General features: G+C 41.0%; 1 protein-coding gene across 5 annotated transcripts in view; it reads left to right on the top strand.

Annotated features, from left to right (window-relative positions):
- The window catches only part of si:ch73-63e15.2 (protein strawberry notch homolog 2), a 61,202-nt gene that overhangs the window by 30,503 nt on the left and 13,810 nt on the right, over positions 1-16,889 (top strand). For 3 of the 5 annotated variants that reach the window (XM_056378234.1, XM_056378237.1, XM_056378238.1), the window contains 13 exons: positions 10,837-11,010; positions 12,444-12,530; positions 13,366-13,471; positions 13,605-13,765; positions 13,883-14,016; positions 14,225-14,315; positions 14,460-14,603; positions 14,776-14,893; positions 14,980-15,085; positions 15,239-15,392; positions 15,518-15,694; positions 16,114-16,211; positions 16,794-16,876. In XM_056378234.1, the coding sequence (XP_056234209.1) occupies positions 10,837-11,010; positions 12,444-12,530; positions 13,366-13,471; positions 13,605-13,765; positions 13,883-14,016; positions 14,225-14,315; positions 14,460-14,603; positions 14,776-14,893; positions 14,980-15,085; positions 15,239-15,392; positions 15,518-15,694; positions 16,114-16,211; positions 16,794-16,876 (1,633 nt within the window). The remainder of the gene's footprint in view (positions 1-10,836; positions 11,011-12,443; positions 12,531-13,365; positions 13,472-13,604; positions 13,766-13,882; positions 14,017-14,224; positions 14,316-14,459; positions 14,604-14,775; positions 14,894-14,979; positions 15,086-15,238; positions 15,393-15,517; positions 15,695-16,113; positions 16,212-16,793; positions 16,877-16,889) is intronic. The other 2 variants (XM_056378235.1, XM_056378236.1) reach the window with 2 other exon arrangements.

Below are 16,889 nucleotides of genomic sequence, written 5' to 3'. Positions count from 1 at the left end.
CTGACCTACACTGGAATTGATGTTAAAGTCATTTATAATAGAGTTTATGAAAAGGTTCATAGCAGGTGACCGATCTAAACTTTAAAAAGTCCTCAGATTAGTTCCTATAAGATTTAATGTCTTTGTTTAATATCTAGTTACAACACTAATCCACCTTCTCTTAACTGAAAGAGAAAGATGTCAAAGAAGTTAATGCAGGGTATAGATTATGCCTCAATATTGAGGGTAGACCTGTCAGGATATGAATTTCTGTGCTGGCAAGCCATTGTGCCATTCAGTCACCCGTTGCACCATTGAGACTCTTATTCCCAGCCAGGAACTATGACAAATGATTGCCTGCCTCAATCCTTGCAGTCTTCCAGTAAGTGCTAGAACCTGATATCTTGTCAGGCTAAATACCACTCTTGTCTGTGTTGTGGGTGGCTATTAAATATGCCCATTGTTGCATTTCACTATGAATAGAACTGGAACGTTATTTATTTATTTATTGATCATTCATTAGACTACACTGTGTTTGTGGAAACTCATCATTCTAATGACTCTATTAGCGTAAGGCTTGCTGAGCCCATTTTCACGGAATTTCTGATTAAGCTGATTAGCTCACCTCACCATGTCAGCTCAAAAAGTGTGACAATTCACATGATCAGTGGTTATACGTTCAACAATGTTTTCTCTAATTAAATGAAAATGTACATAGTAGACTGAGGAAGAGCAGTTGATTTGTAGTCCTCGCAGTAATTTGACTGTTAAAGGGAAAATCATGATTTTTTTTTTTTTTAATTTTTTCTATCATTAGGCTGTAAGAGTTACTCACTGCATAATGTAATGAAATAGATGGTTAGATAAATAGATTAGCTCAGGCTACAAATGATCCTGTAGCCTGGGCCCATTTGCCTCTGTTAGTTTCTCTCCAACAAGCTGCCCGCTGACTGGCCATGTCTCCGTCCACAACATCTGTTAGTATCCAAACATCTATATCATGTAACATCGTGTACTTACCATCTTATGCCACAAAGTTTGTTCTACAGCCTTGAAGGATAGGTTTTATAGTCTGCCATAAAGTAAAGGACAGGTGCTCATGTGAACACTTAAAGAGGTTTTGCTTGCCATAATCATTCTTCCTGTTCATATTGGCCATTTAAAGATCCCTTCCCAATGTGTTTCCAGTGTAAGGGATTGGGGGGGACAAAATATACAGTCCTTGTTCCATGCAACATTTATCTGAAGTTTATGCAACATTTTAAGTAGGTTTCTTCTTTCTTCCTTAGTGAAAAATACCTGACTGGTTTTAAGAGAGACTGGAAAAAATGTGAACCTGTTCTTCTCTGGGCTGCCTCTCGGTGGGCACATGTTGTCAGTTTCCTGGTATTACATTAAACCTCAAACATGACCTCGGTGTGCAGCTTACGGGAAGTGAATAAACGATGGTGTGGATGAGTGAGAGCATGAGGGGGGTTGATGAGTGGTGGAGAGAATGGGGGAGTGAGAAGATAAGAGGATGGGTGCAGGTTTCCTATGCTGCAAATACAAAGGATGGATGGAGGAAAAAGGTTGCAGCCTTGTGTATCTTGCATGGCGTCTTTAACAATATCTAACCATGCAATAAGTAATCCAATCCAAGAGCATAGCGTTAAAGGTGTCGCATGTCAGTGCCAACTTGAATTGCAACTGTCAAAGAACTCCAGGATGGCGCAAGCTGAGAATATAACAGGTTGATATTCAGGTTAATTATTGTTGGCCTTAAAAAAACAATTCATGGCTACTGAGATGCAGGATCCGTAATGTGGAAAGTCTGTCTGGTCTGACAGGAGACAGAAAGCAGACTTTGCAGTAGGATGAAGATGTCAGTGCTGGGTGTTACGGATCACCAGGTTTTACTATTAACAAATTATTCAATCTCATTTGCATCAGGAGTCACTCGTGGTGATGACATAATGTAAAGATTTTACTTTTCTTGTCAATTGTTTGCGTTAATGTGTTATTGTGGTCTTCAAAGTATACCCTTTTGGTTATTTTCCTAGACATAAATAAATATAAATAAGTATCTCCAACAAGAATTATTGAGTCATATTTTTTTAGTTTGAAAAGTAAAAAACATTGTTAAATACTTCATACTAATCAGTGTTTCAGTAGATCCTATTGTAAACCACTTTTCATTCAAGGCTGCATGCCCTTTCTCACTAAACACTGTACAAATTACAGCATACAAACTATCATAGAGTAAAATAATACTACACTGAAACAGTCTCAAGTAAAAGAGGTAGAGCTAGATTCTTTGCAGTGGTTAGCAGTGTCATCTCACGGCAAGAAGGTCCCGGGTTCAAATCTGCTGGCCAGCTGGAGCCGTTCTGTTCCCTTCGTGTCTGCATGTGGCTGTCTGGAACGCTCCAGTTTCTTCCCTTTGTCCACAGAAATACATTTTACATGGCGCTAAGATTTGCCTGTAGGTATGAATGTGTTTGTCCATGTTTGCCCTATAATATACTAGTGGCCTGTGTTCGGTATGCCCTGCCTCTTGCTCACTGTGTGCATGTATGCCCTCTCACATTTAAATTTAAGTGTTATCTTTTCTAAGAAAGGTTCATTTGTTCACAGTTAAAACGCTGGTCTTGTCAGATTTTCCGTCAGGGAAAAAAAGCTGTAATGTTGTCTCTGAGCGTTTGAAGCTCATTACATCTATAATGGCAGAAAGACATAGTGCAGAATATATTTATTGTTTTATTTTTAAATTTTTTTGTTCATCTCTTTTGCCCTCTTGATGAGGTGTCACACTGCTTGACTAACGTGATCGAAATTTTGGGGCCGCTGTGTCCCATAACAGATTGAACTGATGCTTAATTATATTCCTGTTCTCCCCCAAAGTGAAACAAAGTCAGTAAATATTAGTTGTTAATAGCTTTAGAGAGTTCCTTCAGCTTGAGGTTGGATGGTTCACAGGATAATCAGGATAAAAACCAGCAAGCAGGTATCATTAGGGGAGAGTGTAGTTAACTTATTGTAATAGTCAAAGTGTCCCGTTGCCCCGGCCACTCTGTCCATGGTTGTAACGGAGTAAATTACCGTGCTAGTTACCAGTGGATTCTTTACTAAGAACCAAATCAGAAATTTACAGGTACTGAGCCGTCCATCCTGAGTCACAGCCTGATAGTAGTCCACTAACCACAGGTGTGTGAAAGTGTGGGTGTGTGTTATGCAGACAACAAGAAAGAAATGAGAACCTGTGAATATACACTTCATATGTTTGATTTCATACAATTTCCAAACCTCCTCATCGTCAAGTGTTGGTCTCCCACATAGAGCAAGTAAAAAAAGGATTTGGTTAAAACACTGCCTAATGTCAGACACAGAACTATGACTTTGAATTTCAACTTGGGCTCGACTGTATGACCTTCTGTTTTAATCCTCTAAGGATGATATAATTTTAACTGTGTGCAGCTACAGTACTGTTCTTAAAAGTTATGACCCAGTTGACAGTCGCATTGTTTCACTCAAAATGTAATAACATTTTAAGTTATTCTCCAGGCCACGTTGTCTGTTAGGGATGACGGCGTTTAACCATGTTGAAAGCGTTGTGTGGTATGCTGTGTTGAAATTTCTGCATAACTGAGACGTCATCTTGCGTCAACACTCCCTTCACATCCACTTTTCTCATCACTGTGGATGCAGGCTCACATATACAGTTAGTTTCTCACACACAGTTATTGTCACTGTTACTGTGAGTCATTTTTAGTGTGCTTTGTGTTTCTTGTTTTTTTTTTTTTTAAAAGCAACAATTCTGTTTCAGAAGCCCATCAGCTCTTTTCTTTACTTTTTCAAGATGTAGGTTTAAACTATATACTTGACACCAACCCAGAAAAACAGATCTGGTCCATTTTTTTGGCTCCTTCATCTGTACCTTTCATATTTTCTCAACTTGTGCTGTTTTACACATTTAATTCTTTTTGTTCTTCTTTGCCGGAGAGAGAATCTGAATTTGCCAGGTAGGTTTATTTGCTGGCAGCACCCTGTGTTTAAAGTCGTCAGCTCAGCGTAAGCTTCAGGCTCTTCTACACACACAGCTAGTTCTTTGAACCAGCTCCGTCATTCAGCTGCTTGCTGGTACACTTGACATGGCATCCTTTTATTTCCCAGAACATCTGAAAACACCGGAAAATTCCAGGAGGCTTGTAAGCAGCAAGTTGTCGCTGGCTTGTTTTACCCAGACTTGGCACTGCATGAAGGCCTGCCTGTCAGGAGGTTGTTGGGCTGGGTTATACCGCTTTGATTGGCCCAGGGTAGTTGGTCTGGGATCAGCTAGGCTTGGCTCTGTAGGGTAGACAAGGATAACCTAATAATTTTCTTTTGACCCCACAGCCATAAACGTGTAAATAGAATGAAAGTCATAATTTTTCTCAGACCATTGCCTCAAAGTAACAATAGAAAATTTAATTTCAGCTTAGTCAACCTGCACATTAGGAACAAACGGATATAAAATCCAAGTATAAATCAGTGATTAAATATTATTGCCATTAGTTTTTTAGCACCAGTGTTGGCTTTGCGAGGGTCCTAAGTGGAGCTCTTTGTAGTCAGTGAAACTGCTAAATCTTTGGTGAGGAGCTCTCTAGACCCGAAACCTTTGGTTGTCTGTGATACAATTTTTAAGTTCTTGAATGTAGTTTATGCTGGAGGTTGTCTGACCAAATTGTCTTACAGACCAAAACAAGATGTAAAACTTCCCATGTGTTCTCATACACAAATAAAATTGCTTTTTGACAAATTAGCTCCTCAATCAGATTTATGTCTGTATGCCAAAGACAGCTCATACTGTCCACAAAACACTTGTTGTGATCAATGACGCACCATAACAAATCAATTTAATATTGAAAATAAATAAAAATCGTAAATAGCAAGTTAATCAAGGAGCCAGTTTGCCAAAAAAGTCAGTGCCTGCTTGAAGTCTGTGAGAAGGTCAAGGAAAAAGAAAAAGCTCAGAGCTGTGCTATTAAAGTCACAGCCCAGCAGATATGTCAGGGATGTAGGACATGCAGACAGCTTGGCATAACGTAATCCAGAAAGAAAGAGAGACACCACTGGTGGCTTTTCAGTTCCTGACCCCAGACCCTCCTCATGTAAGAAAACACACACACACACACACACACACACACACACACACACACACACACACACACACACACAGACCCAAACATGGGCCATCAATCAGGTTCTGTTGACTGTATGGACAAGGTCAACAGCTGACCCTAGAAGGGAGAGCCTGGGGTGGGGCTTGTTTCAATCAGCTGATCATAGGAGTGGGGTGGGTGATTTAATAACCTACTGCCCCACCATCCCACCCACATACACACAGTACAGCTACTGACATATAAGACGCTTTCAGTGAACCTTCTTCACTCACTGACGAGGTTGTGCACGTTGGTTACACTGTTGTTTTACACCACCTACATTATAAACAAGAGCCTTGACATTTTATTTTCCTTTTATATCTGTCGTGTTTGTGATTTGATTCACACACCCCCACCATTATTTTTACAGAAACATTTTTAGACTCAGAATAAAAAGAGAGGATTGAAGGTGGTTCAGTGGTAAATGTGTTCAAACAGACCACAGCCATTTATGATTTTTTTTTTTTTTTTGTAAAAATGCTGTTAAACTTTCGTTGATTTTGGTCATTAGTATACTCTACAATGTACAGAAGTAATCTTAAATGTATGTGTGAAGTAGTGTTTCTAACGTGATGCCATCTCAGTCCTCGTTTAACTATGTGGCAGGTGATTTTATCTCCGGAAAAGACGTCAAACAACACGCAGATTAATATCAGTGAAAAGTTAAGTGTTGGGTTAAATAGATCCTCTTCCTGCTGCAGAATTCTGTGGGAAAACAAAATCGGATAAAGAAACACCGTGTGGCTGAAAGGGCAGAGAGGGATGGGAAACGAGGGGGATAGAGTTTAAAAGACTGGGAGAGAATAAGAAGGAGATGACAGAAACGTATGGGTGAGATGGTGAGGTCATTTGAGGTGTGTGTTTGTGTGTATATGTGGGTGTGTGGGGTAAGTGGGAGGCCTGGGTGACTTTCTGGCCTTGGAAAAGCAGCCAAGCTGGCAGTGTGTAGGAGGGGAAAGTCCTGGGCCTGGCCTGTCTGCCTGGGGCCTCGGTCTGGCCTTGCACTGCGGCAGGTTATTGAGTTTAACAGGATGTGGCTTAGGACTATATACAGAAGTGTATACCTGAATTTTGAATTTTGATAGCAGGGGGACATTTTAGCCTCTAATATAAAGTAACATAAATTAAAGGCAGAAAAAGTATTTTCTTTCTAAGATTAGTTCAAGAAATTGTCCACCTTTGGCTTGGTTATGGACTGCATCAAAAATAATTGGGGGGTCTTTCCAGGTGGGAACTCAGTAAGGAATCATGTCACCAGCAACAACATGTCGACACAACAACTGTTAATTTGCATCGTGCCAAAGAAAATGTGTGTGAAAGGAGCAGCTGGCAGCATGTGTATCACAGGAGGAATGTGGCTGGCCATAAATTCCCCAGGACAACAGTGGAGATAGCACTGACAAGGATTACAGAGAATTTGACCACACAAAATTGGGCAAGGAAAAGGGGATAACAAAACAACACACAAACAAACAAAAAAACTAAAACTGTCCATAGTTTGATTACAGAGGCCATGATTGTAACATAATGCAGCTTATCAGGAAAGACAAGCCACATCCCCTGAGCTTGTTCTTTTAACAACATGTGCTTAGAAAGATTCCTATCAGATAAACCTTACTTATATTTCAGTCCCTTTTTAAAGTGATCTCTGTCAGAAACACACAGCCATCATTGATGGGATTTTTAAGTAGAAAGGTTTTTTCCTTTAATAGGAAAGAGCAATATTTACAGACAAAGAGAAGTACGCAGGCAGATGGAAACTATTGTTTAGAAAGCAAACTAAAATATAGGACTGCTAGACTTCCTTGTATGGTAGTGCCTGAGCTTATCACAGGGGCTTTGTCGTAGCCAGTGTCATTGCAATCATTATTTCAGAAATGGCTGTTCCTCACTTCTCACAAGGCAACTCTTGAAGCTGCATGCGTAGCACAGAGAAATACTTTTTTACCTATTTGTGTTTGCTAATATTCAGTCACCTCATGAATAAGGATTCACTGGGATTTTTTTTATGGAGGGGGATATTGTGTGATACATGTTTCAGATTACTCATCCCACTGTAAATACATAAAGCTGTTTGTGGGTGGCTTATGCCTAGAAGTATATTTTTCCAGGTCTGATTTCTTAGAGCTGATAACCACCATCTTCAACCACAACCATCAAGTAACTCTGCAGCTCTGTAGGCATCTTAAGAGCTGGAGGAACTTGTTGCAGCTGTTGCAGCTTTTTTTTTTTTTTTCTTTTGCTGGTATGTGCTTCCATTAATAATCTGTAGATAGATAACTATCATCATCCAGATTCTAATAAAGTTTACTGTTTTGGAGGATACACAGTATGACATACAGTTGCATATGTTTGGTTTTTCTCATAGTATTTGAGCACACGATTGTTTAGATTGTGCCATGTCATAGACTAGTGATCAGATGGATGGTTTCAATTTTATTCTGTGAGTTGTAAGAGTGGGATATACAGTAATGCTGGCTTCAGCATTCATAGCAGAGGAGAGAGTCAACTGGAAGAGGAACACATGAAAGGCAAAAAAAAAACAAAAAAACAGAAGGGTGGACAAATGACAGGAAAAAACGTGCACATGTGGTTTCACATGTTCTTCTGTGTACATGTACACACAAACACACACTGATTTTTCTTTTCCTGCTATTCCCAGAAATTACAATAAAGATTTCAAGCAGATTTAATTCCCTGAAAGCAATTTTGAAAGAAACACATGCACACACATGCACACTCACATTCAGATAATTTCTTATTGCATAGCAGGGAGGGAGAGAGAGAAGGAGGGAGGGAGAGAAAGAGAGAGAGGCAGGATTAGAAGTTTCACAGTTTTGTGGCAGTGTGCTGTGGAAGGAGCCAGATTACCATCAGAGCAGTTGGAATTCAAGCCTTATCTCTGCTCGACAGGGCCCGGTCTTGAGAGCAGTAGATGAACTAACCCTGGGTACGCGCCTGCCGGGGGACTAACACTGCTGCCTCAGTTACGCTCTGCTTAACAACTCGATTAGCTTGGTACTGAAACTCGGCCATGTCTGGGTTAGCATCAACCGAGACATGGTCGAGTTGTCTGTGATTCCTCTGTATCAGGACTGTTGGTCCTCGTAATAACAACACTGCACCAGCACAGTATGCTCCATTACATTACATGGATTTACATGATGTCGAAGGCCTAGAAGTCACATTGTAACATAACGTGGAGCAATGACCCGCAGGTCTAAATACAAATCACATATTTGCAGAACAAATTGATTTAGGGCAAGTTTCAGCTTGAGCTTGAATTAATCCATTGTGACGCAGCACATTGAAGTCATTCAAATTTTACAGGTTTCATAACAGCTAACAATTTTTACAAGGTTAGTTATTATGACCGCTCTTCTTTTATTGCAACCAAACTTACTCTGTATTTTCATATCAAATCTGGTTAAGTAGATTTTTTTCATAATTTTTTATCAAATGATGGGTGTCTGTTCAAAACAAAACTTTTCGACTGATCCTGCTCATCCAGTATCGGTGTTTCATTGTGCTGTTTTCCATGGTGAAATACATGTGTCTGTGCTTTTGTGTTGTTCCGCAATTCTCTTTCTGTGGAATGATGCCTCTGGTTATACGGTGTCCCTTTTCCAAGACTTATTGTTTACTCATCTGTCCACAGTCAGAAGCGCCAAGAAAAGAGGGAACAGAGCAAGGGGTGAGAAGGGGAATAGTATGAGATGAGAAGACAGACAACTGACAAGATAAACAAACAAAATGGTGACAGGTTATGAGTTTGTGAGGTGGTAGTTATATTTTACAGGGACCCTACATCCCTCTGTCACCCCAGAACAGGCATTTTTTCCATTCAACTGTCTAAAGGGTAGAACAACTTTTGTGAGGCCGCTTTCAGAGCTCATGCCTGATCTTGCCATCAGGAAGCAGAAGCACACACACACACACACACACACAGACGCGTAGACAGACACAGGAAGAAAAGGAGAGAGAAAGGTAGGGTGAGAGAGTTGACGAGAGAAGCATAATCATAGAGCTACCAGCAAACACTGATAAGCTGAGTGCTGTACCCTTTAAAAAGCACTCTCTCCAGCACGCAAACATCTACATGTTATGCTCTGTGAGTTGTTTCTCTAACGTCATAAGGCAAAAATATACACATGTATCTGTGAGCACACACAGGGCTGGGTCTGTGTTTGTCTGCCTGCTTCTCATCCACCTCACTGGGCCCCATTCCCACATGATGTAGTCATGTTAACAGTAAGAGCTCAACATCTTGTATTCTCATGCCTGCAAAACATTTTCAGCTGAACTGTGAGCAGTGGTTGATACGCAGCTATGACAGAAGCCAACACAGCTTCTCCGCATTAATCAGTAGCAGCGTATTGTTGAGATTTTAGTCAGCATCACAATTAATCATTTATCTCCGTTTCCAGACACACAGTTTTTACTTTGGGCTCTCACAGCGCAGTATTGTTCTTCCTCTGTGAGTTGTCGTCAGACCTAATACCATATTGTGCTTCAACCCCCCTCATGACCACTTGTGGCTGTACACTTTCTGAAAAAATGTTGCTCTGGCTGTGCTGTATGCCTGTTTAAACACAGGACGGTTACAGAAATGTGTAAACTTAACTATATAATAGTGTGTTTCTTGGACGTTATGTAACACAGTAGTGTGCAGCAGCAACAAGACCTCAAGGGGAAAGGTTCAACATTTTGGGAAATATGTTTACTCACTTTCTTAATAGGGGCTGGCTTAGCACAGAGACTGGAAACAGGGGGAAGCAGTTACCCTTCTCATCTCAGTGAATAAGCATATTCCCCAAAATGTGGAACTATCCTTTTTTATGTGAGGTAAACAGTGAAATGAAATTGCTGAATTAGCATGTCGGACTCACTGGGTTGTGTTCAAGGCGGTGTCACGGTCCTCTGGAGGGTTTAACTGGAACATGGGGGTGTGGGAATCTCCATGCTTAGCCCACAGAGTATAAATATACATGCATAGAGTCACACACATTGAGGACTAGGAGCAGACACGCACCGACACAATAAAACGAAGAGATCCATACTCCCTTTTCTAAAAATAGTTTCTCTTCAGCTCAGCTTGTCTGTGTCTACCATGTGCTCTCCCCCTCCCCATCACTCAATCCCTATCTCCCCACATCCATGTTTATACGTCTCAGGGGGCCCAGGGGTGCCAGTGAGAGTCTGGTTAAAGAACATGGCATGCTAATGGTTTGGAAAGGATATGAATAGAGGGACGACTGGAAGGGAGCCATGGCTAAAATGACACACACAGACACAAGCACTTTCATTATGCTCGCTTTCCATTTTACATGCTCACTCTCACACGTCTGTGTGTGATTAGATTTTGTTTTGGCTGCTGGTGTTAGTCCTGAAAGAGTGCCGTAATGGCTGAAGTCCAGATTGAATGTGCCACCTTTTATTGTCTGTGGTTCACCTCCATTCATAGGTTTCTTATTTCTATGGTATACACTATTCCTCTGCTCCATGATGTGTGCTTTGTCTGATATGGTATATTTATTTAGGATTCACAGTCCTCCTTTAGTCCCATGAATCGTGATGCAAAGGGAGTGATATGAAAGTTATGTCTGGCTTGGTTTTGATTTAGGAATCTATGTGTCACTTTCACAGTATAACACCTCCTCTCTTTCTCTGCCTTCAGGACCTGTCCTGCATTGATGACCTCTCGACAAACTCTCTGTTCTCCTCTCCGGCTGACTCACTGTCGGAGTATGCTGATGCCCAGTCCTTCATCAGCACAGATAACCTGGACACAGTGCCCACCCTCTGGGACGTCAACACTAGTACCACCACACCAGCACAGAGCCAGCTAGAGGTCAGCAGCAAGCGCTCACAAACACACACACACACGTCATCATTACCAGACACACTGGTTACCACACCAACAGCTCATCTTACAATTACTATGCAACAAAAACTTTTTAAAGTAATCACATGCATGTGTGTACTGGGGGTAGACACCAAGCACCAGCAAGCCAGGATCAGATTGTCCTCTGTAAACATTAGTGCTGATCTGGCAAGCTGCTACAAGTTTCATTCTCACTTGGGATTTTCATGGTGTAGCAGCGTTCATGCTCATTCTTCTGAAAATACACAAATGCCACAATGATCCACAATACAACTGTGTTTGACCCAGGCTTCAGTGTTATCTACACTCAAAACAATAATTTTCTTCTATTAATATTTAATTTGATAGCAGGCAGAGCAGGACAGACATGAGGCGCCATGGTTGAATGAGGGATGTTCCCTGTGTTATTCACCCATTTGCAGCATAAATGCCTTAAGTCAGCTTATAGTGTCCTTTACACAGTTAATTGTTGTTGTTTTCAACACTTTTCTCTTTACCAAGAATTGACAAGTTTAACAAAAGCTAAAATCACTGTAAAAGAATAAAATTAGTTCCTGTCTGTCAGAGGATAAAATTTAACACGCTTCAAAAGTGATGTAGTCTGAACATAAAAAAAATTATTTGAACCAATTTCTTCACACACTCTTACTTGCAAATGCAAATCCATTTCAGTCATCCATTGTTCTTAGAACGTTCTCAATACTCAAATAGACTGACTGAATGTCAACATGTGGAATCCAGCTGTTCTGACTCTGCAGCCCGAGCACATCAGACTCCCGTCATACCACTTTGTTTCCTGTTGTCACAGTGCTGCATGAAACAGAATCTCCAAATTAGCAACTGAGATACGCATGAGATTCTGTAAATAATAATTATGTTTGTTTTTGGTGCACTACCTCTTCAAAGACGCTCATTGAACTGTAGTGTATCATGGTCTCCAAGCTGGTGATCTCAGTAGAACAACTTTGTTTTCAAATGTTGTTCCTCCAGTCCTGCCTACGTCGCCGCCGAAGCCTCTTTGAATTAGATGAGTCCGAGGATATCTTTTTGATTTGAATCAGAGCACATTTATTTCTCCTGCCTACTGAAAGCCTTTTATGTTTTCCTTTTCATTCTGCCCTCATTTCATCCATTATGTTTCCCACACACACGCAGCTTTATCTGCCTTTTTTGTTGTTGTCGCTGGCTTTTCACCGCCAGACAACAAATTGCATTTTGTTGAGTGCTGCTCCATCAGACATCCACGAAGTGCCCATATGCTCTCATGCACATGCATTACAGACAAACACATGCATACACATACAATGGTTTCTCGTGTTGTTTTTTGTTTCTCTTTTCTCATGCATTTGGCACTGTGTTTATTTGAGTTTGTATTTCTTCATTTTATGTTTTGTTGACAGCAGAATGGCACCAGCAGGTTTCATGGCTTGGCCAGTTTGGATGATATAACTGCTATTATCAGCACCCCACCTTTAGGAGGATTCCAGGTAGCCGCACCAACCTCTCCAATCTAATGTTGAAATGAAACCAAGCTCTCTAACTCAATGAGCCTATTCATCTGCAGTTCTCAGTAATGCAGAGATATGCAGATTGTGTCATATGTCTAAAGTGCTGCAGTTATTACCCTGTGTTTTTGCAATACAAGATAAACCTGAGACTGTTTTACATAGAAACATAACATGCCACTAATCAAAGAGTGAGGGTCACATTTTGACAGCGTAGTGCGTGAAGGTAGTAGTATGTGATGAGTGAAACTATGATCCTTGTGCCTTTTCTGGCAAGTCTATATTAACACACATGATGAAAGCATTGCTGCATATTGTATATATGGGACATTCTTTCCTATGCACATTGCATAGAGAACAAATAATACCATATACTGCATTGTCCCTTCAAGTTGTTTGTGACAACAATAAAAGCTTTGTAATATTGAGTCATCCATCAAAATGGGACTCTCCTCATTTCAAGTTTCTCTGATAGCATGCATCTGTTCTTGCCTGAATATGTAAAGCACTTTTTTGTCTACAGTTACAAACATGTTAAAAAAAAAGCCCTCTTTCATTCTGCTTTAGCTGATTTCATGCACTTTTTAATTTCATTTGTTATTTTACTCTTTCTCTGGTTAATATTCCTTGATAAGGAGTTCTACATGTGCTTTGCTGACTTCTTACTAACTGCTCACCCGCCTCAAACTTCCAGCTACAGTCTATTTACTAAATCGTCTTCACCTAAGCTGAAATAAGAAAATCCCAGAAACAAAACTCCCAAATGCCACGAATGTTAATGTGAATTACATTGATTAAATCTTTACGTTGTTTCCAGGCTCAGAGAACCCAGCCTCAACCAGAGGAGGAAGAGGATGCTGAGGAAGAGGAGTCAGAGGAATTGGGTCACGTAGACACATATGCTGAGTACAGACCTTCTAAATGTAGGCCACTAGACTGAATGTCAACATCTACTTACCTATTAATTCATCTACATTTTTCTTTTTAAATACGACATGACACTCCTGCAGTTTGCTGTTAACATTTTTATGTTCCCTTCTTTAACCCTCTCTTCAGCCACCATAGGAATTTCTCATCCTGACATAGTGGTGGAGACCAACACACTATCCAGTGTCCCTCCTCCTGACATCACATACACTCTGTCTATCCCTGAGTCAACTATCAAGAATGGCTTGCTGTCTGCTCTGCAGCTAGAGGCCATCATCTACGCCTGCCAGGTACACACACTTGCGCACAAAACATAAAGCACTTATTCATTTTGGGACTATAGATAATTAATGCTTTGATTATGTTAGAAAACTTTGTTCATGCATTTGCTCTTTATGCACCCTCAGCAACACGAGGTGATACTTCAGAACAACCAGAGGGCGGGCTTCCTGATCGGAGATGGGGCAGGGGTCGGAAAGGGACGCACTGTGGCAGGAATAATCCTGGAGAATAACCTTAAAGGAAGGAAGAAAGCACTATGGTAAGAGATTTACTACTCTGGTAGACCTCATGCAGGGGCCTTAAAACAAACTTGAAAACTTAAAAACAGCTGCAGTTTCTCTGGTTTACAATACTTGATTTATAGTTTGGTGCTTTGTGTCCAGTTGTATGCCAGGTTATATTGTAAAGTAGGAGCTAGTCTGTGCAGTAACCGGCTGAATTACTGACTTTCCTGTTCTTTCCCTCAGGTTCAGCATATCCAATGACCTGAAATTTGATGCAGAGAGAGATCTAAAAGACATAGATGCACCGAATATTCCTGTGCATGCCTTAAACAAGGTGGGTCCAGGTGGAATTAGTGTGACAGCCTGAGAACATGTATTTTATTCTTGGCAACAGCTGAAGTTATATATGCATCAGAGGAGAAAATTCAACAAAGCAAGCTATATTCTCCACTTTTAAACGTTTGATTTGTTTTTGTAGATAAAGTATGGAGACACAGCTACCTCAGAAGGAGTCCTGTTTGCAACTTACTCTGCGCTGATTGGAGAGAGCCAGGCAGGAGGGCAGCGGCGGACAAGAATTAAACAGATCCTGGATTGGTGCAAGCCAGACTTTGATGGAGTTGTATCCTTTCATTTTAAAAATGTCACATACATCATCTGTCCAGCACAGAACTGACATTCCATGTGTTGCTCCATCCCGCTTTCATTTGAACACCTTCACATCCCAACCGTGGTTTTACACAAATTGGCATTGCCTCGCTGTGTTGTTTGCCCTTGACCTTTCACCAATACAGATTATTTTTGATGAATGCCACAAAGCCAAGAATGCCACATCTACAAAGATGGGCAAGGCAGTGCTTGACCTGCAAAGCAAGCTGCCACGGGCCAGAGTGGTGTATGCCAGTGCCACAGGTAGGCTTACACCCAAATAGACACACATTCATACACCTAATGCAACACAATGAGGATTTTGAAATGTTATTTTTTTTCTGCCCCAGGTGCCTCTGAGCCAAAGAACATGATCTATATGAGCCGCCTGGGAATCTGGGGTGAGGGCACGCCCTTCAGAATCTTTGATGACTTCCTACACGCCATTGAGAAGAGGTTTGTAGGAAATTCACTCCAGAGCTTTATGCTTTCAGTCATGTGGATACATATCTTCATATCGCTGTGCTTACTGGAAAATTCCTTACAATTATTTTGCAGTTATGGCTGGTTGACCTGTGATTGAATCATGTTGAATAATTTATATGACAGAGGTGTCGGTGCCATGGAGATTGTTGCCATGGACATGAAAGTGAGCGGGATGTACATTGCCAGGCAACTGAGTTTCTCAGGGGTATCCTTCCGCATTGAAGAGATCGGACTGGACAGTGACTTCAAACTGGTCTATAACAAAGCTGCCAAACTGGTGAGCATCCTGCCTCTCATTAATGAGGATTAGTTGCTAATAGTGTGTCTTTATTATGTGTGACATAAAAAAAAAAAAAACACTGTACTTTAAACTGACTGTGAACATCTGGAATCTGTGTCCAGTGGGCGGAGGCGTTGCAAGTGTTCATGCGTGCAGCAGATGAGCTGGGCCTGGTCAGCAGGAAGTCTCTGTGGGGGCAGTTCTGGTCGTCTCACCAGCGCTTCTTCAAATACCTCTGTATTGCTGCCAAGGTCCGCTGCCTGGTGGAGCTGGCCCAAAAAGAGCTGCAGGCTGGAAAGGTCAGTACAGCACACTCTTGAACACTGACTCATATCGTGTGTGTATAATCTAGAAGAAAAGAAATCATCAGAGGAAGATCCAAGCAAGTGATTTCTCATAATTCCATAGATTGAATAGGTTTAGGTTGAATTAGTGAGGAGGGACTGCAAGCTCAGAATACTTTTTTTCAACTGTATAAACGCTGTGTTGATGCATAGTGTTGTCAGTACTTTGCTTTGTCTACGTAGCAAAGTTTTGGATCTTATTTGGTGAATCTACAAGTGTCAGTCAGGTTTTTTTGCACCTCCCAGTAAAAAGGTTGACTTGAGTGTGTTTTAGTTAAAAAAGATTTCCAGAAATGAGTCCTCTATAAAGAACTCCAGGTAAGGCAGTAGAAAAGTTTGGTTTTTAATATGTAGTTATTTTTTCTCGACCACAGTGCATCGTTATTGGCCTCCAGTCCACTGGGGAGTCTCGCACCAGAGAAGTCCTGGATGAGAACGATGGGCATCTCGACAGATTTGTCTCTGCAGCAGAGTGAGTAAAATGGAAAATGTTGTGTGTTTGTTTGTTTGTTCCAATGTTAATAGGTTTATTTGAAAGGATATTCACCAAAAATGACAAAATGTCTCAACGGCACTGTCTGAACAGTGAAACGCTCACTCACAGGTGTACGGTTTTACATTGTTGATACCTGTCTGACGCCTTTGACCCTGTTGAAGGAGTTGTCTGTTTGCTGGAAGCCATAGCAGTCTCTGGGTTTTTTCTATTTTTTTTGTTGCTACACCATACTGCCAAATTATTGTATTGAAGTATTCAGGCCATATTTGAGTCGTCACCATTTATCCTCAGTGAAACCAGGAAATCTCTTAAGATATTAGCAGCTATTTAATCAACAAACGACTCATCCAAGAAAAACAAGACAGCAGACATGCCTGAACGTCTGAGTATATTGGATCAAGCACACGTTCATCTGCGTGTCAACACCCGGCACTGACAATGAAGCCATATCAGGAATGTACAGAGTCTAAATGCCTCAACTACCTTGTGTTGTCCTGATCACTCTACTGTCAAAATAAAAGTTTCTTTTTCCTTTTCTCCTCTTCTTTTTTGCTTTAGGGGAGTATTTCAGTCCCTTGTAACAAAACATTTTCCTTCAGAGAAACAGAGAAGGGAGAAGGCACCAGGGAATAAGAGAAAAAGTAAGTGAAGAGG

Source organism: Seriola aureovittata, chromosome 6, assembly GCF_021018895.1.
Source record: "Seriola aureovittata isolate HTS-2021-v1 ecotype China chromosome 6, ASM2101889v1, whole genome shotgun sequence".
NCBI lineage: Eukaryota > Metazoa > Chordata > Actinopteri > Carangiformes > Carangidae > Seriola > Seriola aureovittata.
This window is presented reverse-complemented; position numbering and strand designations above follow the sequence as displayed.